We start from the raw sequence: 27774 nt of genomic DNA, 5'->3' as shown, positions 1-27774 counted from the left end.
TGATTTCCTGATGTCTTTGGTTTTGTCTAGGTAATATCTTAGTTGTCTGTGCACATCCAGAGAGTGAAGGGTCCACTCTGACGCATTCTGAGGATGAGGGTAGAAGGCAGGTATATTAATGGTTTGATTAAACGAGAGTTCATTACCTACCTTGGGCATGAAGGAGGGAGTTGGGTCCTGAGCACCACTCTGTCCCTGTGAAAGATTAGGAAGGGGGATGTGGCTATCAGGGCTTGGATCTCCAAAACCCTCCTAGCGGATGTGAGGGCAACAAGCAGAACTGTCTTGAATGTACAAAATTTCAGAGAAGCAGAATGTGCAGGTTCAAAAGGAGATGGTGTTAGCTTTTCTAATACAAAGTTTAGATCCCACAGAGGGGGGATGGGTTTCCGTGGGGGTTTGATGTGGAGGACTCCTCTTAAAAAGAGTTTGACTTCCAGTATGAATGCCAGGAGGGGAAATAGGGAGACAGGCAGAGATGGCAGACAAGTGGACTTTGACAGAGGAATATGTCAGTCCTGTTTGGACTAGCTCACACAAGTAGGACAGGACCCTAGGGATGAAGGTAGTGAGGGGATCCTGTTTGTTCCTACACCAACTGGAGAACTTGAGCCATTTAGGCACGTAGTTTCTCCTAGTGCTGGGATTTCTGGCCTCCTGCAGAACATTAAGTACGTCCTCTGAGTAAAGGTGTCTGTAAAGGATCAGGTTTCTATCACTCATAAGGTCAGTTTTAGATTGTTCACCTGCAGGTGTAGCAGAGACCCCTTGCTCTGTATTAGCAGGTCTATCCAGTGGGGTAACCTGTGGTGATTGCCCTTGGCTACAGAAAAAAGGAGGGGAAACCAATGCTGTCTTGGCCAAAAGGGGGTCACCAGTAGGATTTTTGGTTTGTCCCTCTGAATTTTCAGGAAGACTTTCTGGATCAGAGTGAAAGGGGGGAAGGCATACAGGAACATCCCCCCCCCCCATGAAAAAGAGAAGGCATCCACCTTCCATGCTTGTGGGTGTGGGTTCCTTGTGCAGAAGTTGGACATCTGTCTGTTGTCTGGGGAGGCAAAGAGGTCTACTTGTGGAATACTCTACCTGCATAGCACGTTCAGGAAAACCTCCCATTCATGAGAGGGGGCTGAGGTTCTGCTGAGTGTGTCTGCCATCACATTCTGTTGAGAGGGGATACACATGGCCAACAGGTGTACTCTGAGGGAGTCTGCTAGGTTCCAAATCTGAATGGCCAGTCTGCATAGAGGGTAAGACCTGGTCCCTCCTTGTTTGTTTATGTACCACAGAACTGTCATGTTGTCTGTGATTACCTTTAAGGTTCCTGGCAGGATAGAGGGTTGGAAAGTTAATAGGGCTAACAGCAAGTCTCTCATTTCCTTGATGCTGATGTGGTCTTTTACTATTAGTGTTGTTGATTTGTTTGCAATGCTGCCCCCAATCCTAGGTTTGAAACACTGGTGTAAAGGCATTGAAGTGGGGCTGGGGTCTGAAGGTGGAGACCTGGGTTGGTCTGTATTGCAGATACCCACCACTGGATCTCCCTCTTTAAGCAAGGGAGGAGAGGGAGGGGCATGTCCAAGGGTTGGTAATGTTGGTTCCATAGATTTTTTAGTACCCACTGAATTTTGCGCATGTGTAGTCTTGCCAAAGGCAGCATGTGTATCAGGGATGCCATGTGGCCTAATAGTTTCAGAAATTCACGAACTGTCAGAAAGGTTCGGGAAAAGACCTGGTTGAAGTACAGACAGAGTTCCTGAATCCTTTGGTTCAGTATGAAGGCTTTCATGCAGTCTGTGTGTAGTCTGCATCCCAGAAAAATCATGTCCTGAGAAGGCTTCAGGCAAGATTTTTCTACACTTATAGTAAATCCCAGAGGAGATAGGGTGTGTGACATCTGCTGCAAATGGAGGAGTAGGAGCTGGTGGTCTTGGTGTAGGATGAGGTCTAGGTAGGGGTATATTTGTATACCCTGTGTCCTACAATGGGCAATGAAGGGGGCTAGATACATGGTGAACACTCTGGAGGCTGTGGCTAGACCAAAGGGCGAAGCAGAGAATTGAAAATGGCAGGAGCCTATGGAGAATCTGAGGAATTTCCTGTAATCTGGATGAATGGGGATGTGTATTTAGGCACCCTTGAGATCTAGAGCCATCATGAAGGCTTGGGGGGATTAGAGGCAGGAGAATAGGTAAGGTTATCATTTTGAAGCTGGGTACAAGAAGGAAAAGACTGAGAAAGGAAAGATCCTGGATAGGTCTCCAGGGACCCTTTTCCTGGGGACCAGGAACATTCTGATGTAGAACCCCGAGTTCTTTTGAGGGGCGGGAACTGGGTCTATGGTGCCATGCTGTAGAAGTTGTTGAATAATAGGAGGGAATAGGTGAATCTGTTTTTTTGGTGGTTGTGGAATGCCATGAATGGGTGGGAGAATCCACCAAATCATGTAATATCCTCTCTGGATGACAGAGGACACCCATCATTCTTTTGCAAGTTTCCACCAGGAGGAGAGGGAGAGAATGAGACAGAGTGATAGGGGAGTTTCGGGATGCAGGGTGGGTGAGTCACAATAGAGGGGGACTAGGGTGGTCAGGTGGTCTCCAAAAAAGGAGTGGCCGGAGCTCTTGAGGACAATCTTGAGGTAGAAGTCTTTCTCTACTGTCTACGTCCCTTGGATTGTTGTGACGAGGGAAAGGATTACCTTCGTATAAAGGATGGTTTTTGAGGGTAGCTCCTGTGATATCTAGGAATGGGGGACACCAAAAGGTGTTTCTGACTTTGCCACTCTCTTCCCTTCTCTTGGAGGGATTTGAGGAGCTCAGCAGAGGCTTGTCCAAAAAGTGCCTTATTGTCTAGCAGAGCATCCAGAAGTTTGGTCTGAACATCCATGGGAAGGGGTTATAGCTGTACCCAGGGATAACGAGGCAGCACTGATCCAGAAGCAGCAGCTTTGAAAACAGCTTCCACAGCATCAAAGCTGCACTTAATAGAATGCCTGGTCACTTGTGATGCTGTGGAGAGGAGAGAGTTTAATTGTACTTTGGTGGGGGAGTCCTGGACCTCAGAAAAAAGGCTGGAGGCCTTAGAAATGGTATCAAGTACAAACCTTGCCATGTGGGTTTGGTAGTTCAGGGCCCTAATGGCCAGAGTGGAAGATGTGTAGACCCTTTTACCTGTCCTATCCATAAATTTACTGTCTTTATCAGTTGGATAAAGAGCAGAGGAAGGAAGCTATCTGGAGGTCTTGTCTGCAGAAACAGCTATAACAGCTGGTTCAGTAGGAGGGTTCTTATAGAGAAACTGGGTGTCTTGGGGGACCCTATAAAATCTGTCAGGTCATTTTGCTGCTGGAGGTTGGAAGTCAGGAGACTGTGAAGCAGCTAAGAATGCATCTTGAAATGCAGGTAGTAAAGGAGGGATAGCTGAGGGAGTGGGCTGCTCCATTTGCAGAAGGTCAAAGTATCTTTTCTTAGAATCTGAGACCTGAGAAGCCTGCCACTTGAAGTGTTCCCTCATGAGGGAGATAGTATCCCCAAAACTGAATTTTACCCCTGGGGAGTCTGGAGAAACAGAGTCCTCTTCATCTGGAGTAATGAACTCCTTGGGGGATTCAATCTGAGTCTCATAAGAGAAGGATTCCTCAGAGGATGAATATTCCTCCTCAGATACATGGGTTGGTTGAGGAGTGAGAGTAGGTGGGAGTTCTTGGGATTGTAAGGCCTTAAAGAGGCTTTGGGAAAAGGATTCCCAGCCTAACATCTGAGGGGGTTCAACGTGTTTGGACTTCTGTTTCATTTTCAAGGATGTGGTAAACAAGGGAGAAGCAGACATCGGCCTAGCAAGAGAAGGAGGAGCAGGGGGCCTTTGAGAAGGGGAGCCGTGGTTCCGCTCCGCTATCAGACTCTGGTGGCTGAAACACCTCAGCGGATGTACCTTCGGTATCCCGCACCCCGGTTTCCATTGTGGGTCCCGGGTCTGCTTGGGAGACAGTCATCTGAATAGACTCCGGGTCTACTATTACCTCTAGAGCCGGTTCGGATGCCTGAGGTTACAGCCTGGGATTCGGGCCCAAGTTTCTTCGCCTTCTTCCGAGACGGCTCTTTGGATGGGACTACTCCTCCCTCCATGCCCAACGCCAAATGCCTGAGTCTCTGATTCTCAAGATAAAGATTTAAAGCAGCCAGTCAGCTACAAAGTGTTTTGAAGACGAACGACTTCCAAACAGAACAGGATGTATGGTTGTGGGCCTCGCCTAGACAGAAAACACACTTATCGTGCATGTCCTTGTGAGGAATCTGTCTCCCACAAGCACACTTCCCTTTCCTAGCTGACATTTAAGTCTAAAAAAAAAAACAAGCAAAACAAGTAAGAAAAAATCCCAGTGGGCACTTATCTGAATGGTTCAAACGGTCGTCTGGGCTCGATACTCAAAACTGTAGTCGTCTGATAAAACGCGAAGTAAGGTAGAACTGGCGAACGGGTGTCCGATGATCACTGTGGCAGAAAAATTCTGAGGAGGGTACGTGCAGACGTCACCTTTATACCTAACACCAGTTTATGGCCCTCGTAGCCGACGTCACATGTACCCTCCATGATAAAGACTTTGGTATACTGGCCGGACGGTGGCGCTGCAGGGAGCTACTCCCTACTGTTATGAATACTGCAACATCAGAATAGAAGGACATCTGGGTCATATCTAATATGCTGTTGATAAGCCATAAAAACAACAATGTAATGCTCTTTTCATCCCTCCAATAAACTCCGACAGATACTCCTATTTCCTATTTCAGATTCACATAATACCACAACCACAAAATAATATTTGGGTCTGGCTCTGGACCAGTCTCTTACTGTCTGTAACCATACTGGGATCATCATCTATAAAGTCCTCTCCAACCTAAGCTACATTAAAAAAACACACACCACCTTTTACCAATCACTAGACTTCCCATAGCTAAAAATATTCTACTCCTCAAACATGAATACCACACACTCCTGCTGACCTTGCATACTTCCACCAATACCAAGTGACTTCAGACCACAGTGAAAATCAGCAGATTTGCCTTTTTGGCAGCCACCATCATTCATCACTGCCTATTACTGTAAAAGGAAATTGGCTGCCAATAACTAAAGGATTCACTAACTAACTTGCTTCACTAATATATATTACATTGCATGAAGGAAACTGCCTCCATTAAAAAGGCTCCTTCCCATTAAAGAACCTAACTATTCCCTTACAAATTTGCAATCTGATCAAATTTCTTTTCACAGACCTCAGCGTAGCACAGTGTTTGGTGAAAGAACATTTTTCAAGGCTTCGTCCTGCTATTTGGAACATTATCCCCGCTGGCCTAAGGGGCAAAGAAAGTCAAACAAACTCCAAAGTAGCTCCTTCCATGCAACTCCATAAAGGCAATGCAAGTCAATGTTTCACTGATAATTGCTAACATTTCTGCCATGCAATCCTTTTTGCTTTCTGGACAGAACTGCATTGGGTAACTTGTGTATTACATTATCTCTGCCATACAATTTTCATGTGACTTGTATATATATTTCTTACTGTAAAGTGGTGTTTTACGCATAGTCTTTGACATATTTGTAACTCAACTATAATATACTATTTTTTCTTCCCAGGTTGTGGCTGAAAAGTGCATTCTGACCAAACTCACTACCCAGTTAACAAACAGAAAATAAATAGTTACTTTTTGCAACTCATTTTGGCAACATCACCCACCAGTACAGGGACTTTCGGTCAGTAGCACACTCACGTTTGATGAGTAAGTCTGTGGGTTCTATTTCCACACCAGGCAAACTGACTGTTGATACTGTAGCATAGTATAAAGGGAGTGCTGCATCATGGTGTGTCATTTTTCGGATGAGATGTTAAACCGAGGTCCCACCTGCTTGAGTTGGTGGTAGCTTAGGTGGATGTACAAGATCCCATAGCATCTATTTACTACATCATTTATTTCCAAATTTTTCAGAAGATACATTAAAACAAATCATTATACTTCATACAGAATAAAACATGAATAAAAAGCATCTCGCCCATATTACCCATGCCTCCCTTTACTGCACATCCACTTCTTAAATGTTATTCATAAAACTTCTAGGATCGCATATCTGATAATACAAAAGTTTTTTACATCTCATATTTCAAAGATTCCAAACTATGCTAATCAATAACCTATGCAATATGTTTTTCTTCCCCTCTTCATATCATTATAGAGGTTCATAAGCAAATATTAGGTTAGCTGCCCTTGTGGGCCATTTTAAGCCTAGCCAGTTTCCTTGCTTGTGCTCCAAATAACCAAACCCATTTGGTTACAAAATGGCCTTGCCCGTCCCATGGTTTATTAGTAGAAAAGAAGCAGTCCTGAAATGAAGTTTCTGTTTCCCATCCATAGCTCTAAGCTGTACTTGAATATGGACAAGGATGAACTTTGTTTTTATGTAGATGGGGAGTCTGTTCCACAGCAGTAGAATACTCTGAAAGATATACCTGTCCCTCCAAAATCATTCTGTTGATGTTGCAGAAGAGATTTAGATCCCTAAACAAAGTATTTCTGATGCCATTTGACTTGATGATTTACAGTAAATCCATCAGTAATGGGTTGGAAGATGCCTTGCATGCCAGACACAGGTTACCTCTTAGCAGTCTGTAGGAAATCGAGAATGATGAAAGGGCTTTAAGAAAGTCCATGTTGTACATGTTTATGTCTTGTATCCTTTTAGGAAGATATCTCTGTGGGTGTTCCAGATGCTGCATGTTTCTGGATAACCATACACCAACATTTACATATCAATTTTCTTAAATATTTCTTTATGATTTTTTTCATAGCACAACTCTCAAATCTGTTCCATTCTCACACATTCAAGAAATAAATGCTGCATTGTCTCCTACATATTAAATCTTCTTTTGCTTATAATTCATGTCCTCCATAACCAACATTTTTTCCAACATCAGTCTCCAGAAAAACACCTTTTATTTATAAAATGTGCTTAAATCTATTTTGCCTTCTTATTATAGCTTTTTTAACCTGGTCTTCCTTATCCTCCCATATTTTAATATCAAAACATTTCTCCAAGATTCCCTTTATACCTCTTTTCCAATCCTTTCTTACACTTCACTTTAAATCCCACCTTTTAACAACTTCAAAATATTCTCATTGACATTCATAAACTTCTGTTTCCAGTCAATTCCCATATGCTTTTATATTTTCCCGTCATGATTTTTTCCCACACAGTCATTCACGTCACCATTTATTAAAATCCAATGAACGTGTAACAATGCCAAAAATACTACAGAATTCTTTAACCCCAATCCACTTACCCTTACATTATTATATTACATAATATCCCTGTTTTAATTGGATTAAGCCTAGAACCCCAAACAACAAAAAAATGATTCCAAAAGCTCCTTCTCCAAATTTTTAGGAAACAAAAAATACCCCTAAAATAACCTAACCTACCTAAACAGACCAAATGAATTAAACCTTTTTGAAAAACGATAAAAAGTCATCCACATACTTATAATGCTCTCAACGGGTCTATATCATGTTGTCGAACTCTTAAAAGTTCGAACGTCATACGGTCGACACCATATGATCGAACTTTTAAAAGTTCAACCGTTTCAACGGAGATCTCCATACAGTGTGGAATGGGAAGATTTCCCTTTTCTGCACTGTAGTGCGATCTCGGACTTGGTATATTTAAAGAGCAGGGGGTGTGGGGGTGCAGAGGGGCTTGTCCCCCTGCTTAAACTGTTCAGGCAGGTTTTTCCTTTGGTTTATTTATTTTTTATTATATTTTCTAACTTTTAAAAGTTTGATCATATGGTGTCAACCATATGACGTTTGAACTTTTAAAAGTTAGATTATGTAATATAGATGCCTCTCAACTACTTTGCTATCTCCTGAATTCTAAAATCAATACCTAACAAATTAAAACCATCCTTAGAGAAATACGCTTAACTTAGCGAACGCTGTTTAATCAACCCATTTTATTCGAAACAGTGAAATCCCGAAAGCATGGAACAGCGATTTTTTTCCTGGGGGGAAAAAAATCACTGGGCCGTTTTCAGGACTTTGCCATTTCCTCCACTCTGATGCGATCTCGGAGTTGCTATATTTAATAGGGAGGGTGTGGGGGGCACAGCCCCTCACTTTATTTTGTGTTTTTTTACCTGGGAAAAAAATCACTGTTTAATGTATTCGGCATTTTGGTGTTTCAACGTATTTGGGTCGATTATACAGCATTTGCTAAGTTAAGCATTCCCTGATATAATATAGACCTTTAGAGAAATATACCCAAACAACTTTACCATTTCCCCAAAACCTTTACATTTTTTTTCCTTATTCAAAAATCAATCCTATATTCTTAAATATTTCTCCATTTCTAGAATAAACAGAGTCACAGTAGTAAAAGGCTGAGATGAAAACTTTAATTCGTAAGCGCTCTCGTTCATTCAATTTAAGTGAACTTCTTCAGACAAAGTAAAAACAATCTACCCCTCTCTTTATACATAGTTCTAGTCACATGACCAACTTCAGTTGTTAAATCAATTAATATTTAAAAAGCATAAGCTGATATAAAATATATATTCACACACACACATATATATATATATATATATATATATATATATATATATATAAATTACAGACTACAAATGCAACTATAAATAAACCTAACCATAATCTAAACATATAAAATTCTATTCATTCATAAAAACACATTCTTAACGCTTCAAGTTCTTTAGTTTCAATAAACAAGTACTAGAACATTGGTCATTTAAACAATGAAAACAGTAGGCATTTAGCATCAATGGCCACCATAATTCCTGTCTTTCTACTGAGACCCCCCCCCCAAAGTTCCTCATCACTTGTTCAATAACCTTTAATTTTAAAAAAATGGCCTGGATGGTCTTGAGCATGCCTTGCTACGGCATTATTTTCCTTCTGCTTATTAATACTGTAAACCTGTTCATAAATTTGTTCTCTTAATTTACAAGCAATCTTAACCACGTAAAAGCTAGACTATGCTTGGCATGTTCCTAAATAAACCACCGTTTTTGAATTACAATCAAATTTACGTGGTGTTGAAAGCCGAATGTTACGAACCGTGTAGCCTCCCTACATCTATAAATTTGAAAAAGGAACATGCTTCACATCTAAACATCCCAGCATTTCTACTAATCAGTTTTGGCTGTCTTTCCAAAATACTCTAAGTTGAATCCTTTTTTATATACTATTTTAGGCTGATTCCCTAATTTGTCTCTACAGGTCATCAGGATACACCAGTTCTTTTTCAAAATGTTTTAATGGTCTCTGCATGTAAGCTATCAGTAGTTATAAAACTTACTTCATAACTACTATTTTGTACACTTGAGTTGTCCTGTATGTGTACGGTTGGTAACATTCGGCTTTCAATACCACATAAATTTTATTGCAATTCAAAAAGTGTGGTTTATGTGCTAGCTTTTATGTGGGCAAGAATGATTGTAAATTAAGAGAACAAATTTATGAATACATTTACAGTATTACTAAGCAGAAGGAAAATAATGCCCTCGCAAAGCAAGCTCAAGACCACCCGGGCCATTTTTTTAAATTCAGGGTTACTGAACAAGTGACAAGGAACTTTTGGGTGGGGGGTCCAGTTAGTTTACTTTTAGAAAGAAAGGAATTATGGTGGCAATCGATGTTAAATGCCTACTGTTTTCCAGGCCTAAATGACCAATGTTCTTCTGCTTGTTTATTGAAACTAAAGAACCTGACGCATTAAGAATATGTGCTTTTATGAATTAATAACATTTTATATATTTAGATTATGGTTAGATTTATTTATAGTTGCACCATTTGTAATCTGTAATTTATATAATATATATATATATATATATATATATGTGTGTGTGCGCGCGCATGAATATATATTTTATATCAGCTTATGTTTTTAAATATTAACTAATTTAACAACCCTAGTGGGCCATGTGACTAGAACTATGTATAAAGAGAGGGGTAGATTGTTTTTACTTTGTCTGAAGAAGTTCACTTTAACTGGATGAATGAAAGAGCTTACAAATTAAAGTTTTTATCTCAACCTTTTGCTACTGTGACTCTGTTTTCACTTTTACTAGTTTGTCCATTTCGAGAATACCCTCTTATCCACCTCTTATATTTTGCAATAACTATCAGATCATCTGCATATGACAACTAAAAAGGAATCCCTACATATCTGTAGATCTTCAAAACAACTTATACCCTAACATAAACATTACTCAAAGCAGCATTCATCACAAGTGCAAACAAAGTAGCCAAGGATAACTCTGGTTTACCCCACTTCTTACTTTAATCACTTTACTAAAGCAGCCATTCAACTCAACTTTTACAGAAGAATACTTGTACATAGGTATAAAAAGAAGTTTGTAACTCTTAATTGTTGTCATTATTTATTAAGTGTAATTCACCACCTCCAAAAAAAAGCTAGTCACGAGGAGGGAGGAGGGAGGAAGAAAAAAAATAAAATCTCAGGAATCAAGGGACGCCCCTGAAAAAAAGGGGAGTTATGTACATAGGTATAACCACATTCATAAATTTCTCCCCTATAATGTTTTAATATTTCAAACATTTTGTCATTCCATATGCATTCTCCACATTAATTACAGAAATAGTCTACTCTCCACATACAATGCCATTTAACTACCTGTTTAACAATTAATATATCCTTTATACTCCTACTTTCTATCTCATAAATACCATGCTCAATATCATTAATCACCTTACCTATACTTCTCTGAATTATCCTCAAATATTTTATATTCTTTACTGCTTAATGACAGAGGCTTCCAATTCCTAATCTCTTCTTCCTCTCCCTTCTTATAAATAAACTCCATTATTCTCTCTCAAATACTTTTACCCTCATACCATATTCCAGCCATTCATTCCTAACTTCAAGAAAAAAGGGATTCCCTTGCTTATCCATCTCCTAATAATATGCATAATCTATTCCATCAAATCCAGGAGTACTCATTCATTTTATTGTTTTCTAAGCCTTGGTTAACTCACCAAGTTTAATGTTTTTTTTTCCATTCATCCCTTTCCTACTTTCTTCTCGGACTTTCCTAACACTCCAAACCAACTTTTCTTTCACTTCCCCTTTCTATTTACATCCTGCACATATTTTTTCTATTACACTCATTATTTCATCCACATTATACATAATTTTTAACTGAAATCAAAATTTACCATCACCATACTTCTCTCTTTTACCCCAAAAAGAGGACACATCCACCCTTTTTCTTTGTAATGTATATTTTTGCTTATAAAATATAGCTTCAATTTTTCTCACATTCCCCTGGTATACTTCATTTTCTCTGTCCCTTTTACTATCTTCACCTAAAAACACTCATTAAGATAATCAACCAATTATTTATATCTTTTTTTTTCAAAACCTTTTCTGGGCATTTATATACATCAACCTATATTTCTGCTTAAATATAACTCACCATTCAGTCACACTCCTATGAAAAGGATATACAGTCAAGTAATCTTTCCATAATCTATTCATCTACTCCTTGAACCAACTCTGTCAACTTCATTAGTCTTTAATTCCCTTTTCCCTCTTTTACATAACCTTTTTCATTTGAAAATTCAAGAAATAATAGCACAATGATCTGTAAATGATAGTTCGACAGTATCTACTTTTCAATTTCAGATGATCTGTACATAGGAAAGGCAATCTATCTCTGCCCTAATATTACCTCTCCTATATGTTTATTTCCTTTCTTTCCCTTAACTTAAAGAATTCTACTTCACCATTTTTCTACACTCCCAAACATCTTTCTTGATCTTGATTAAGTCAGAGTTAAAAGTCCCCTGCAACAATAATATCCCCATTAAGTATCAAAAATGTCATTATTTCTCCAAAACAAATTTGTTTTAATCAAATGCATTAGATATATACAGTACCACAACTTCCCTCCCCTTCTTAAATAACATATTACATACCTCCCAGGTTTCTCAACAATCACATCGACCTTTATCACATCTTTTTCTTTAAAATCACAGTTACTCCAGAACACATATCCATCATACTTCTTTCCAAAAACAGTTACAGCTTGACATATTTGTTTAATATAACATTCTAACACCTACCAAACAACATACATAAGTAAATCACAACATTTAACTTACGTTTTTTAATTATATTATTTACATTTAGACAAAATTCTAACATTATCCTTTGCTTTTCACTTATTTTTGCAGTTTTTTTGTAACAGGCGTATTTTCCTTTTTCTTAATGTCTTCCCTGCTGTAACCTTTAAAGGACTTTGGTCATCTCTTTCTTCCTCATTTTCCAAACCTTCATATCCATTTGTCTTTACCGCATCATTCCTTTCTTCCTCTTCTTCCTTTTCATCCCTATTCATCCCTTTTGCATTTGATACAACTACACTACCCTCTTTTCCACTTTCAAATACACTCACCTTTCTCTCCTGAATTTCAGCTTCTCTCTCCCCTGGTCTCAATCGAATTACAATCAAACAAACACAATCTTTAACCCATTTCTTCAAAAAAAGTTCACAATTCTTAAAAGACTGCTGAAGCTCCCCCAGATTAAAAGAGTTCCTTTTCGGACACTTACCTCTTAATTGATCCCCTTTCCCGTAATGAAAATAAGTCTTAGATTGACCCAAGTTTCTTAACACGCCTTTTCCCTCATTAATAATAACAAAGCTAGGTAAATACATAGGTTCATAGGTTCATACTAAGCTATCTGCCCTAGGGCATTTATAAGTCTAGCCAGAGTGTGTTTGGCTTTCGCCACCCATTTTAAATGAATTTTGCTATGCCCTTTTTCGAGGTTAGTATACTGTGCCTCTGTCTAACAGTGACACAGAAGTGATACCCGGGGTAAACCTACTATCTCCCATCCACTCATCAAGATTCCTCTTGAAGAGAGTCAATGAGGGACTCTGCCTAACCTGGACTGGGATTTTATTCCAGAGTGAAGGGAGCATCTGGGTTATGAATCTGTCCCTCCAGCATGTCCTATTTATTTCAGTGCTGAGGTTCAAGTCTCTCGGCGTGGCTCGATGGGATTTGGATTTTCTGAGGTGCAGCATGTCCATTAATTCCGGGTTGGACATGGCTTTATACTTCAGGCACAGATCGCCTCTGAGCAGGCGGTATGCCACTGAGTAGAGCTGGAGTTTCTTTAACCGGGCAGCATATGGCATCTGTTTGAGCCCTTTGATCCTCTTGGTGAGGTACGTTTGGGGTCTTTCCAGTTGCTGCAGGTGTCTGGTAAGGTACATCCCAAAAGGGGCATTGTAATCAATTATGGGCCTGATGAGGGATGAGTAAAGAAGCACGATGACCTCCTCTGATCTAGATGTGAATCCCTTCATGATTAGGTGGGCTATATAAAATGTTTTTCTAACCACTTTGGCCACGTGGTTGTCAAATGAGAGATTGCTATCAACTTGGGTCCCCAGGTCCTAATCTTACTTTCCAAACAGGCTAAATATATCCCATGTACCATTCCATAATTTTCTTTCCTCTAAACATTTCACATAGACCTACATTTTTCATATAAAAAAAAAAAAAAACCTCTCAATTTCATTTTCATCAACATCTGCAGTTCTGAACAGCAATTTAATCACAGCTCCTAACTACATGCACATTTCAGGGTTAAAAACAAACAAAAAAAAGATCAAATGACTTAGGTGAGACTTAGGTGAAGATCATTTTCTACGTTCCAACACAGCATTGGGCAATTTGCTGGAAACATCTTGGATGACTCCCCTGGCTGATGAGCCTTTTGAGCCCCAGGAGAGCCAGAACTATGGGCTCAAGCTCAATGCCAAGAAATGTACAGTTATCCCCTTTGGGAAAAAACATGTACCCATGAATTACCACATAAGTAGCAGTACACTAAACACCCTAAGTTCCTTATCACACTTCCAGTGTTTAGTGTACTGCCACATAAGTGGCAGTACACTAAACACTGGAAGTGTGATAAGGAACTTAGGGACACAGGTGGACAGTGGCCTCACCTTCGATAACCACATCGCCACAACAGTCAGGAAATCCTTCTATGTGGCACACCTCATCACTAAGGGCTTTTCATCCAGAAAAAAGGAGGCCATTGTCCCACTGTACTCATCCCTCATTAGACCCATTATAGAGTACAACGCCCCATTTGGTATGCACCTCACAAGACATCTGCAACAAATGGAAAGGCCACAGAAATTTCTCACTAAAAGAATCACAGGCCTAAAGCATTGCCCTATGCTGACCGTCTAAAAAATTCCAGCTATACTCTGCCGCATATCGCCTAGTCAGAGGCTATCTCTGCTTAACATACAAGGCCATGTTAAACCCAGAGCTGTTGGACATGCTACACTTAAAAGAAATCCCAATCCCTCAGTGCCACATGCTCCAGGAATCTAAACTTGGTCATCACAATGAACAAAACATGCTGGAGGGATAGGTTCCTGACCCAGAGACTCCCCATACTCTGGAATAGACTGCCCATACATGTCAAGTTGAACGCCTCTTTGGTCCTCTTCAAAAAGAACCTTAACGATTGGATGGGAGATAGGAAATTCACCCCGGGGATCATGTCAGTCGCCCTGCTAAACAGGGGACCAGGGAAGTAAATATTCTGGGAAGAAATAACCAGGGAATTGTTATGGCTAGGCTTGTATAGGCCCTATGGCCAACAGCCTAGTACCAACCTATGAACTTATATTATCTAATCAACTATATTCCAAAGAGTCTACTCAGTGTGATTAACGTCATCTCTATGAACCACAACTTGTGATTACTTTATCTACTGACAATGTTATTTTTCAGCTTGTTATAGCTGTCTAAATACTTGCACAATGTATGTATAGGTTGACACTGTATGAGCTGAAGCAGATTTTTATTTACTTAGTTAATATGTCATTCTTCTGTATAAGGTTTACTATAACCATATTATGTCAATGTGGAGCTTTTCTCCCGTGCACCTTGAATGAAAATGGAGTATTGTCCCATTCAGACTTTCCCGGTAAACAAATATCAAACAAATAAATAAAACCAGTTAAAAAAAAGAAGAAATACCAAAAACAAACCACATGACTGACTCTGCAATTATAATTTTCATGAGCACTCTTACTGCCAAACTATAAAACTAATTAAACTAGAACAGGAAAGGCAAATTAAGTCTTAATGTTGACTAAAGCATACTATCCCAAGAGATTAACATTTAAAAAGAACAGCCACTGCACATGACAGCTAAAAGCCTAACAAAGCACATTTCTAGAAGCAGATAAAAGAATCATACTTGTGCTTAAAACAATGTCCTCAACTCCTTCATTTGCCTTGGTCCCACTAGTATTCACATCACATGACCACTTACTGGGACCCTTTTTTAAACATTGTCTAAGATTAGTAGTAGATTTTAGTCCAAGAGAGTAGAGCAAGATCACAAAAAATGAGGGATACAATAATCAAAAAGATAAACACTCATCTATTAAGAGTTTAAAATCTTAAAATGGACTCCAGTTGCTCTCACAGCCAAGCAGATACACCGTGTCAGCAATAAATACACCCACAAACCAACACACTAAAAACTGCTCTATCTAGAAAAAAAAAAAGAAAGAAAGGCTATAGCTCTTGGGAACCCTTATGTAAATACCATCCTAGTCAAGTAGCATTTTGGAGGGATGGAGCAAAGTCCCTGAAAAAGAGGTAGAGAGAGAGAGAGAGAGATGGCAACCAAAAAGAAAAATATTCAGTAAAATATATCATCTGCATATGACTAATAAGAAGCTCCTCTCCCGGTAAAGATGTATATAACGAATCCACAATTGTGCAAAAACTGGACCCTGTGGTACCAAACTCTCTAGCAGATAACAGCCAGATGAAATTAAACCTGACAGCACTCACTGAGATCAGTCCAACAGGTAAGAAGCAAATTAGCAGTGCAGGATACCAGTAAACTCAAGGTTGTTCAATCAAGATGCCACGACCCACCACATCAATTGCAACCATGAGATCGAGAAGCAGTAGAATCTGGGCTGGATTAACAAGGGGTGCTGATGGAGCTGTAGCTCCAGGCTGATATGTCTGAAATAAGCCTTGTTGTGTCTACTCCCAGTTTAGTCTGAAATCCCCTGCTTCTGTCACACTAACTAAATACTGCCCCTTATTATTTTTAGCCCATGAGGCCCATAATCCAGTACTGACCAGAATAAAAAATGTAACTGCTGATCTGTAACCATAATGCAACCATTAACAAATATATAAGTTATGTCAGTAATATGTCAGTCTAAAACCAGACTGATGTTAGAAAACTCATGGTCAGATGAAATAATTATTGCTGTAGCGTTGTCGCCTCATAGCAAGACGTTGTCCCGTTCGATTCTCAGCTAGAGCGTCTTCTGTGTGGAGGCATACGTGAATGGGGCGTGTCTTCGTTGAAGGTTGTGCGTCAGAGCTGGTAACCCGGTACGTAAAAACCCACTACCAATCATTAGCGGACCGGAGTTCCGCTGTGGCGACCCCTAACCGGGAAAAGCCGAAAGATACAAACAAACCTTTTTTCTTAGTATGCTCTTTGGATTCATTAACCTTCAATGAAAATCAATACTATGACACGCAGTACTTGTTACATGCTTCAAACAAGTGTCTGCACACGCCAGCGTGTGTGAGTAAGAGAAACAGAGGGTGCATTAAAATCAGTGATCAATATCAACAGAAAACCAAAAGTTCTTTCACTTCCTTTACAAGAGAAGCACAGGTATTTTTTTTTCTAATGGCATTTTAAATGAAATTCTTAAATCAGCAACTTATAAATTTCTAAACATAAAGCCTTAGATCAGAATCTTCCATCAGAAAATATAACCCATGTTGACAGGCTTCACCTACAAATACATTTGTTTATGTAAGAAACTGGTATGTCTGCTCTAACTCTTAATAGTAAGGCATTTTGACAGTATTCTGTTTTTTGGAGTTGTTCAAATCAATATATTACTGTACTTGTTAGCTACCATTCATTAAAACTCTTTTATACATTCCAGCCTCAAATTTAACACATAATGAAATATTTTTATATTCAACATTTCAAGCCAAGATGGCAAAATATCTACTTACCCACAATGGTGTCTTCCACATGCCTGCGTTCAATATGGTTTTGCAAAAAAGAGTAATTCATAAAAGCTTTGTCACAAAACTGGCACTGCAAAAAAAAAAAGTATTTTTCAATTCAAAATGTATGCTACTCTACGCCATCACCAACCATAACTAAAAAAGCTTAAATATGTTAATGGCGCACACACAAACTATTTTTCATTTTCTACATCGTGTTCAAGGAGATAAAGCATTTTAGTCCAGATTTCAGTGCTACTGAAGGTTATCTGTTGTTATAACCATTAAACCAACAACACTATCTTATAACTGCAAATCTTTACAAAGCCTGAATTTTTTTAAAATACATCACTGTTGTTCCTGCTAACTCTATAACAGTCAGGAATGAAAATGTGAATAAGCAACATCTTAGTGCACAGATTTCATTTTTAAAGGGCTGCCCAATAGTTCTGAAAAGAAAAAAACGACTTAACATTTGCTGTTAACAAAAGCTATCACAAAATAGCAGGGTTAGGACACATTTTATAGGATCACAGATAAATACTAGGCTAGCTGCACTTGTAGCCCATTTTAAGCCTAGTCAATTCCCCTTTTTGTACTTGAAATAACCTAACCCTTGTGATTATAGATTGGCCTTACCAATCCCTTGGTGGATAAATGTATATTACCCTTAATGAAAAATAACTGGGGTCATACCATAGATAATTTGAGGGTATCCATGCATGGGATAAAGCATTTAGGAGTTGCTTTTGTCCATTAGTAGAAAAGGGGCAGTCCTGGGGTAAAATTTCTGTTTTCCTCTCATAGCTCTAAGTTGGCCTTGAATATGGACAGGGATGAACTTTGTTTTATGTGGATGAAAAGTCTGTTCCAGAGCAGCAGTATTCTCTGTGAGATACACCTGTCCCTCCAAGCTGTTCTGCTGATGCTGCAGAACAGGTTTAGATCCCTGGACTGAGTACTTCTGATGCCATGTGACTTGTTGATATGGCAGTACATCTATCAATCAGTAATGGGTTGGAGGGTGCCTTGTATGCAGATACAGGTCACCTCTTAGCAATCTGTAGGGTACAGAGTGTAGTGACAGGGCTTTCAGTCAGTCCATGTTGTTTAGGCCTTGTATACTTCTAGTAAGGTGCGAGCATTTCAGTTGCTGCAAATGTCTGGACAGATGCATGCCAAAGGGGGCATTATATTTAATGACTGGCCTAATGACGGTTGAGTAAAGAGGGACAATGACATCCCTAAAGGTAGACAAAATCCCTTTGTTTATAAGCTGTTCAATATAGAAGGACTGTCTTAAAACAATGGGCACATGTTGGTCAAAAGTTAGGCCACTGTCCATATAAATTCCCAAATCCTGAACAACTGGGTCAACTCTTGGGCGCGTATTGTCAATGTAGTAGTTCCATGGAGTAGATGATTTCCCAAAGGATACAATAATGCATTTTTTGGCATTCAGTTTCAGTCCAGGACTTTGGGACCAGTGATTTATTTGGGACAAACCTTCCTGCAAGATGGCTAAATCTAAGTCATTTTGGGAATCAATAACTACTCTTAGTTTACAGTCATCTGCAAACTTAGTCAGCCAGGACCCTTTGGCATCGGCTTTTACTTCAGAAAAGTAGGTGACAAACAGGAGACGTTCCAGCACAGAACCTCTAGGGTTCGTTTTCATTGAAACACAAGTTTTTGCTGAAGCCCACTCAGGTTCTAGCTAGTGCCAATGCAAATTCGCATCAACAAAGTCCTTCCACAGCAATGTACATGGAGAGGGCAAGAAGAAGAAACTATCTGGCAATATCAACTGGAGGACTTTGACACAACTACAGGATCTCTCTATCACACATGGACGCATATATACGTGTGTGTGTGTGTGTGTGTGTGTGTGTGTGTGTGTGTGTGTGTGTGTGTGTATGTATATGTGTGTGTATATATATATATATATATATATATATACACATATAAATATATACATACATACACACTGGATCTAGGACGTTTGCTCGACTGAGCAAACGACCGAAATCCAAATGGCCGGGCATACTTACGCAAAAGTGCTTTTCACCGTAGAAGCACTTTCGCGTAAGTATAACTGTTGCCGAGGCTGTACTACGGTGTGGGCAAGGGAAAACTCCCTTTTCCACACTGTAGTGCGGTCTCTGAGGGAGAATATTAAAGTGGGGGGTGGGGGGAGCAGGGGATCAAAGCCCCCCTGGTAAAATGTAAATGTAGTGTTTTTTTTTTTTTTATTTTGTCACACACTTTAATAAAAGCGCTTTCTTTAAAGTGTTTTCGGGTTTTATGGATTCGGACATACAAACACACACACACACATATATATATGTATGTGTGAATATTAAGTGGTCATTTGAAAATGCATAAAAAAGACTGCCTAATTGCTGCTTAACTCAACCTTGGTAGCTTTTCAGCTTAATGTGTAGGAGTTGGGGCAACAGGCAAAGCCATGTAAGACCTAATGAAAGACCATCTCAGAGTCTCACAGAGTCTCACAGATTAGTACTAGGCTAACTGCATACCTCTGAACCTCTTAGAGCAAGAAATTTGGACAAACTCACAAATAATGGGGGGACCAAGGTCCAAAAACAGGGACACTTTTTTACATTTTTAAATACTGCTCTTACAAACTTAGAAAGTAGACAGTATAGCAGGTTTTGCATTAGCATGAATTTTGTGAAGAATATGAAGTCTGAAACTCAAAGGTTTGTCATTATTTTCCGACTTCAGTCCTTAATGATTTGCCAGGGATCTGATAGAAAACCACAATTTTATGAGAAACGCACCAAAAATACGAGGCAAAAATCTGGACAGTTGAGAGGTATGCTGCCCTTGTCAGCCATTATAAGCATAGCCACTTACCCCATGTGAGAATCAAACCCTGCACCACATGCCTTAACCATTATGCCAGCCTTCAAGCATGCATATGACTGGAAGGCTTGCAATGCACACAAATCTGCCCCATGTCCAAACACAGTGAAATGCATGCTTTTACAAGGACTTCATATGGATTTTCTTTTCAAGGTAGATTTTGGACCCACAAGGGAAGGGAATCATCTTTGACGAGTACGTGAACTTGAAGTTATGCTGAAAATGAGAACTCTCCAAAAACAGGCAGAGAACCCACCAACATACACCTCCCCATATTTGCCCACCTCCCTATCCAGCACATCAAATTCCTCTGATGTTTAGTCTACTTACACCTAAAGTGATTTCTCAAAGTAGTTTGACGGTAATCATTTTTGCTTTGTCTTGCATTTCAATGTTTTCTCATTATTTTATAAATTATAAAAGCATGGCAAGTGTTCATAATCATATATTGATATTATGCTATTTAATGGCCTTTAAAACCTTCCCAAAAGATATGCCCAGCTACAGCCCATCACCAAACCATATAACCATGCTAAGCTACAGAGGGAAGGAGGGAGAGAAACAATGTGCATCTTCGAATCTCTAACATCTATCTACATTTAGTAGTAAGTACAAAATTGTCTATTCTTCATCTCTGCCGCCATTGCTTAGAGTTTTTTGAAACAGGTCTACCCTGTGAACCCAAAGCAAAAGAACAAACAACTGCTGAGACTGTCTGAACTCCTTGGTTCTGCTCAAATAATATAATAACTGCTGTGAATAATATCTAAAAGTGAATATATCTTCTCTCTCCACTTTTTTTTTGATTGCAAATTTAACAAAAAATTAGATAGTTTGGTTTAAGGCCACACTAGAAACCTACAAAATAGAGGAAGGATGGATTAGATTAGTGCGCAAACCCTATCCTTAATGAAAAATCAGACAAGCTCCAGCTCCATGAGACTGTAATTCCAGAAACCCTCAGTGCAGAGTAATGCAGCCAACAAAAATAATTTTTGAACAACCAAATACTTTAACTTTAACTGGTAGGCTCAGGCTCAAGGTTAAAAGCTTTTAGAGAACACAAAGACAATCCAAGCAAGCAGGCCAATCTTATGGAGGAAGTCATGTTCTCTTTGTGTTCTTTGTAAAGTTTAAACAAAGAGAAAGAGAGAATATCCGAGGGTAGGAGAATATAAAGCCGAAATGCTAATTTGATGGAACTGGGAAAGCCTTACCTTTGAAAACTTTAATCTAGAGTTAAGAACAATAAGATAAAAACAGGATGCAAGGTGGAAAGTTCAAAGTTTCAATTCAATAAAAAAATTCAATCCATTTATCAGCTCAGCATTTCCTTCAGCATAAACTTTCCTCCTCTCAATAACAACTAAAATTCAAAACTTGTTGCAAACTGGATGTGGAACCTCAGAAACAAACCAATCTATTAGAGAATATGCCAGGCTGTTAGATGCAGGTTGAGAAAGTGCGAACAGATCTATGTCTGGGTTCCCCCATGACACTGTCAACTTTGAATACCACAGAATCAATTTCCATACATGAGGATCCACTATTTGTCTGCTCAATACATCTGCTAAGGAGTTCTGTGTGTGCTCCTGTAATGATCTTGCGCCTGATTGAGGTTGTAACTGAGAGCTGTCTGTCTCAAACAAAATCATCGCTTGTCTGAAAGTGTTCTGAATTCCCCCTTCCTTTGCTGAGTTGTTGTCTGTTAGTTGTCTGTCCTGGGAGAGTCCCTTGTTTAGGTGACACATTCCTGCACCACAAAAAAAATCCTTCTGAATGAGAGGGTACTAGACTGGACTTTTGTTTCGTTCACAGATACCCCTAGGCATCTTAACACTACCATCACATACTGTAGATGCTGAGAAGCTCGTCCTTTCTTGTGCAATAATCAGGCAATCGTCCAAAAATAAGGATAAATGTATTTCTCCACCATCCTGAAAAAGGCTATCAGCCAGAACCCAGAACTTTTGTGAACACTCTAGGCGAAGAGATAAGCCAAAAGGGCAATACAGAGAACTGATATAAATTTGTGAGGCCACATCCTGTAAAATCAAGGTTTCCCCTGAGACTCAGAAAGAAACTTCGGATCCACTGTTCCACTGCAGCACTGCAAGGACTAAGGACGGCGTCCGAAAAAATGGATCATCATCCCCTATCTTCTTGCTTTACAGATTCTTTTTTCTTCTTCGATGAAGCTGGCCGGAGGATCCGGGACGGCATACTTGCAATACAATCGTGCTTGCCAAGCTAATCTAGCCGCACCTAGCCGCTCCAAGGATTTGTTTTGTATTAAAAGCACACAGTATAAACCATTTGTTATAGGAAACATGGATAAAGAACAATTTGATGGACTTAGAACTACATGTTAATGATTATGATATATCCAGATTTGATAGTTAAAAAAATAGTGCCACCTCTAAGTATAACTAGTCCAAGACTTTACTTTCATTGAAATATCTGATTTTGAGACTGAATACACAAGTCAAGATGGGTGCCTTTATAAAGATTTTCTTCTGTAGATGAAAACAAAATGGCACAGTGGTGCAGCGATATCATTGTCACCTCACAGCAAGAGGTTCTCCGGTTCAATTCTCGGCTGGCGTGCCTTCTGTGCAGAGTCTGCATATCCTCCCTGCATTTATGTGGGTTTCCTCCGGGTGCTCCGGTTTCCTCCCACATTTACAAAGACATGCATCTGGAGCATTGCTCCCTGGGCTCCACTGAAAATTGGCTTTGTTCCAAGTCTGACTTTCCCTGTAAACAAATGTTAAATAAATAAATAATAATAAAATAAATAAAATGTTGCTCTTCAATGAATTGGTATGCTCTGTATTTAAATGGTTCATATAAAGTTTGAGTGAAGAGAAGTCTAGGCCAAAATACTCAGTAGAAAAAAGTGCATTAGCTACTCCGATAAAGGAGATATACAAAATGGGGTGAATCTGCACACATTCATCCAATCACATAGTATGTTTTTTGGCTAAAACATATTTTTAAACATTCTCAAAAGAAAATTAATAGCCCATGGTAAACGAATAGTTTAATAAGAAAAGTAAAACGTACGCATTCATTCTATAAGTAATGTGAACAGTCACAGAGTGAAAACAGTTGACCAGATAAACAAAATGTGATAATTATAACATCTTTATTGGGATACAGTCTTTCTATAATCAGGGCTATTACTAAAACTTCATCACTTGTCATATTAAATCAGTGGTGCAGTGATTAGCATTATTGCATCACAGAAATAGATCCTCCAATTCAGTTCCCAGCTGTGGTACCATTTTTGCCAAGTCAATATGTCCTCTCAGTATCTGCATGGGTTTCTGCCATGTGCTTCATTTCCTCATGCATTACAACGACATGTCATAGGAGGACTGAATCTTCCAACTCTTCCACATGCGTACCTGTGTCCTGTGACACAAACACATGCAATCCAGAAATTCAGAATTAGTGTCTCTGTCTTGTACTCAGCAAGTGTCAAGACAGGTTCCTGCTTCCCCGCAATCATGAAGCAGATAAAATGAGTATCAGATAAAGAATGAAGGAAATTCTTCCAGTTTGGCAACAATATAATTTTTTTTTAACCTTAACTATCTTTCGGTCTTCTGAGAAGATTGTAAAAGATATATGCCAGTATTGTGTGGTGGCTTGTATTTGAGCTCTGAAATCTGCAACACAGTTTTAATCTTTATTTCTTAAATTGTACGTTTCTTTAGGGGCAGAAAAGGACAAAACAAAACATTCAAATTATTGCCCCAACACTCTACTTTAGATTGAGGACTTCCAGTTAATAAACTTACATTAAATTCTGCTTCACAACAACAGTAGTACAGCTGTGTAAGAACTTACCATAACAGCAGATGTCTTACTTATCACTGTTGCAGTATTCCTTACAAATGGAATATCCTGCTAAGGACAGCCACATATCTGGTCAACGTACCAAAGCCTGGGCTGCATTATACAAACATACATCCTACATTCAAAGCGCAAGTTTCTTAAGTAGCATTCAAGCGCCAAATCCTCAGAACTGAATTCTCCCAGAAGAACAAGAGCAGCCAAAGAGGAAGAAACAAGAAAAATAGGACACATGCTTCCAAAAAGGAAAAGTAGTCCCCTTGGCCAAAAAGGAAAAGAGAAAACATAACAGAGGGAAGGAGGTAGGGACAAAATACCGCAACAGTGATAAGTAGGACATATACTGCTATTCTAAGTTCTTACACAAACTGCCTTCCATAATCACTGTTGCAATACTTCTTACAATAGGGAGAGTGTTAGGGCTACTGAAAAGAACAGGAGGAGAAAGAAGGAATTGAGGAACGATCCAAACACTCATGGAGGGATGGACATAGCAAAACATGCTCTGGTCCTTGAAATCACATCCATCTTGTAATGCTTTGTAAAAGTATGCACAGAAGGTCAAGTAACAGCTTCCAAAATGGATCTAGCATCAAGACACTTAAAAATGCTCCAGAAGGGTCTAGTAGAATGAATACAAACAGAAGCAAGCAGTAAGCTGCTTGCCATGAAAAGAATAAAAGGAAATAGCTTTAGAAATCCAAGAAGAGATTGTTTGCTTAGAAACTACCAAATCCAATTTCTTGTCCCAAAAAGAAATACAAATTTTCTCATATTTCCTAATATCTTCAGTCTTGCACATATCTGAGCTGTCTATGCAAATACAAAGAATGGAGAATCCTCTCACTACCATTTCAAGAAGGAAGGAGGAAAGATGGATGGTCTGATTCAAGGACACATCACTGACCACTTTAGACATAAAAGTAAGATTGGTTTTAAGAGACACCCTGTCTCTGTGGAAAACAAAATGTCTTAAGGGCCCAAAGTTCAGAGACTCTCAAAAGAAATCAGAGGCATATGCAAGACAGTTTTCTAGATGCACAGTTTTATGGACGAATCAGGTTCAAATGGTGGATGAGTCATTTTTTCAGGCACAAAGTTAAGGTCTCAAGGAGGAAGAATGGGTTTTTTGGAGGCCTAATATGAAGGACACCCTTGAAATGCTATTTAAATTCAAACCTAAAGGAAAGTTGTGGATCCAATGTAGACAAGCAGAAATGGGTGACAAATGCACTTTAACAGAGGATTATGCCAGAACAGAGGTGAGCAACTCAAACAAATAAGAACAGTAGGAATACCCACCAAAGCAGAATGTGGTCCTTTGACTTGAAACCAAGAAAATCTAGTAGTGGTTTTCTGGCCTTCTGAAAAACCCAAAGCATGTCCTTACAAATCTGGTGATAAAAAAGGATCAAAACCCTGTCATCCAGAGAATCAATTGTAGGGTGAGCAGATGAGGGTGAATTACAGAGCCCTTGCCCTGTGTGAGTAAATCCATCCTATGGGGTAACTTATTATGACTGCTCCTAGCCAGGTAAAAAAAAGACAGGGGGGGAAACAATGCTGCCTGGGTCCAAAGGGATTCACCAACAAGATCTTGGGCCTGTTCCACATGACCTTGTGTAGGACCTTTGGCAACAGCGGAAGAGGGCAGAAATACATACAGAATCATCCCTTTCTAATAAAAAGGCATGTCATCCAACTTCCAAATCATAGGACTTTGCATTCTGGATCAGAACTTGAGAGTTGTCTGCTCTAAGGAAAGGCAAAGAGATCTACCTGAGGAGTACCCAAACAATATACAATATCCAGGAAAGTCTCTCTGTGAAATATCCACTTGTGATGGTCTGCCCTGGATCTGCTCAGATTGTCTGCTACAACACTGTGCTCTGAAGGCATACAGACTGTCTGAAAAAAACAACTGATGGCAGGCGGTAAAGTCTCGTGGTATGACAGCTAGTCTGCACAGATGGTAAGACTTTGTTCTCCCGTTTGTTTATGTACCACATAACAGTTGTGTTGTCTATGAAAACTCTAAGTGGACACAAAATCCAGATGTAATGCAGGGCCTGCATTTCCTTTATGTTGACATGCTCTTTCAGTTCCTGAGATGACAATAACCCCCCTGAATCCTGATATGATTGGAACCAGCCCCACAGGGTAGGTCTGAAGCATCCATAAACGGCTCCTGAGTGTGGGGTGGGTACCTAAAAAGAAGACCTGGATTGTGAGATATTTGTTGGATCCTCCACAGAAATTCCTTCATTAGGCAAGGCAGTAGAGGAATGAGAAAGTCCAGAGGGTGACAATACTGTACACAAACTGACTTCAGACAACCTGGAGCTTCCTCATATGAAGTCTGGCAAAAGGAACCATTGGAATTGTGGATTCCATGAACCTCAGAAACTCTCTTGCCGAGATCTCTTACAAAGGAAGAAAGGCCTGAAAGAAAGCTGCCAAAGAGAGAAGACCTCAAGATGAGGAAGAAAACCAATCATAGTAACAGTCTGAATCCTGCAATCCAAGAAAACCTGGTCCTCAGGAGTAGTGAGAACTGACTTCTTTAGACTGAGAGTGAAGCCTACACTGAGAAAAAGAAGCACTGTAAATTCTACATCCTGAAAGAGAATCTGCAGAGAAAGCGCCAGTATAAGCAGGTCATACAGACAGTACCAGTCTGCAAAACGCTATGACCAACACTAGATATTTTGTAAAAACCCTTGGTGCTGCAGGAAGGTCAAAAGGCAAAACAGAAAACAGACAATGTTAAGGAAGATACAGTTGTTGTTGTTTCTTTCGGCTTATCCCGGTTAGGGGTCGCCACAGCGGAACTAATGTTTGGTAGTGGATTTTTACGTGCCGAGTTAGCATCCCTGACACACAACCTTCAATGAAGGCATGCCCATTCACGCATGCCTCCACACAGACGATGCTCTAGCTGAGAATCGAATGTGACAACGTCTTGCTGTGAGATGACAACGCTACCGCAGCACCACTACCGCGGGACGTTAAGGAAGATACAGTGAACTGTAAAAATGTCCTAAAGAGAGGGTGACTTGGAATACAGAGATATGCATCCTTCACGTTGAAAAAACTAGAAGAACCTGAGGAAGATGCATACGTATCGAAGAAAACACAACACCACTGTGATAAAGTGAAGCTTGTAAACCAATAAATGTCCAAAAAAGAAAAAAAAACAGCTTCACAGCACCAAGTTATAAAAAAATTATAAAAATTTAATATCATATACCAAGACCAAGCTTTCAGACAAGGTCCTTCATCAGTGTTACAACATTACTTTCACATGCATACAATTTATATCATCCAAGAGCCATCACATGACACAATCAACCTATCAACAATAATCATTAAAATTTGATCATTAAAATTTAAAATCACATACATATAAATTCATCCTCATATAAAAAACAAAAATATGTAAAAATATATAAAATACACATACATATATATATATATATATTTTTTTTTTTCAAGATTTGATACATTGCTGCCTATGCTTTAGAATTGGTTTAAGGGAAACTTGTTTATTAATTCCTGGTAAAGAATCTGCATGAAGGCGAATAATCCAGTCATATTTCTTTGTATCCAACTTAGTATTTATATTACCCCTTCTCAGACTGGGTTCCATAACATCTATAACCCTAAATAAAAAGCTATGTGTAGATCGATTGTCATTTATGTGTTTAGTCAATGCATTTGTCAATATACCTCACCTAATATCCAATGTATGTTCAATAATTCTATTCTTAAGTTTTCTAGTAGATTTTCCTACAAAAAATGATGTACATAATTTACATGTAGCTAAATAAACCACTAATGTTGTATTGCATGTTGCCAAACATTTAAAATAATACATTTTCTTTGTTAC

General features: G+C 39.2%; 1 protein-coding gene across 3 annotated transcripts in view; it reads right to left on the bottom strand.

Annotated features, from left to right (window-relative positions):
• Positions 1–27774, bottom strand: part of DZIP1 (DAZ interacting zinc finger protein 1) — a 1252063-nt gene that overhangs the window by 1076606 nt on the left and 147683 nt on the right. For all 3 annotated transcript variants that reach the window (XM_044072991.1, XM_044072990.1, XM_044072992.1), the window contains exon 3: positions 17142–17226. In XM_044072991.1, coding sequence (XP_043928926.1) covers positions 17142–17226 — 85 coding nt within the window. The remainder of the gene's footprint in view (positions 1–17141; positions 17227–27774) is intronic.

This window comes from Protopterus annectens, chromosome 5.part1, assembly GCF_019279795.1.
Source record: "Protopterus annectens isolate FY-2018-M chromosome 5.part1, PAN1.0, whole genome shotgun sequence".
Lineage (NCBI taxonomy): Eukaryota > Metazoa > Chordata > Ceratodontiformes > Protopteridae > Protopterus > Protopterus annectens.
The sequence above is the reverse complement of the archived record's forward strand: the minus strand, read 5'-3'. Positions and strand labels throughout refer to the sequence as shown.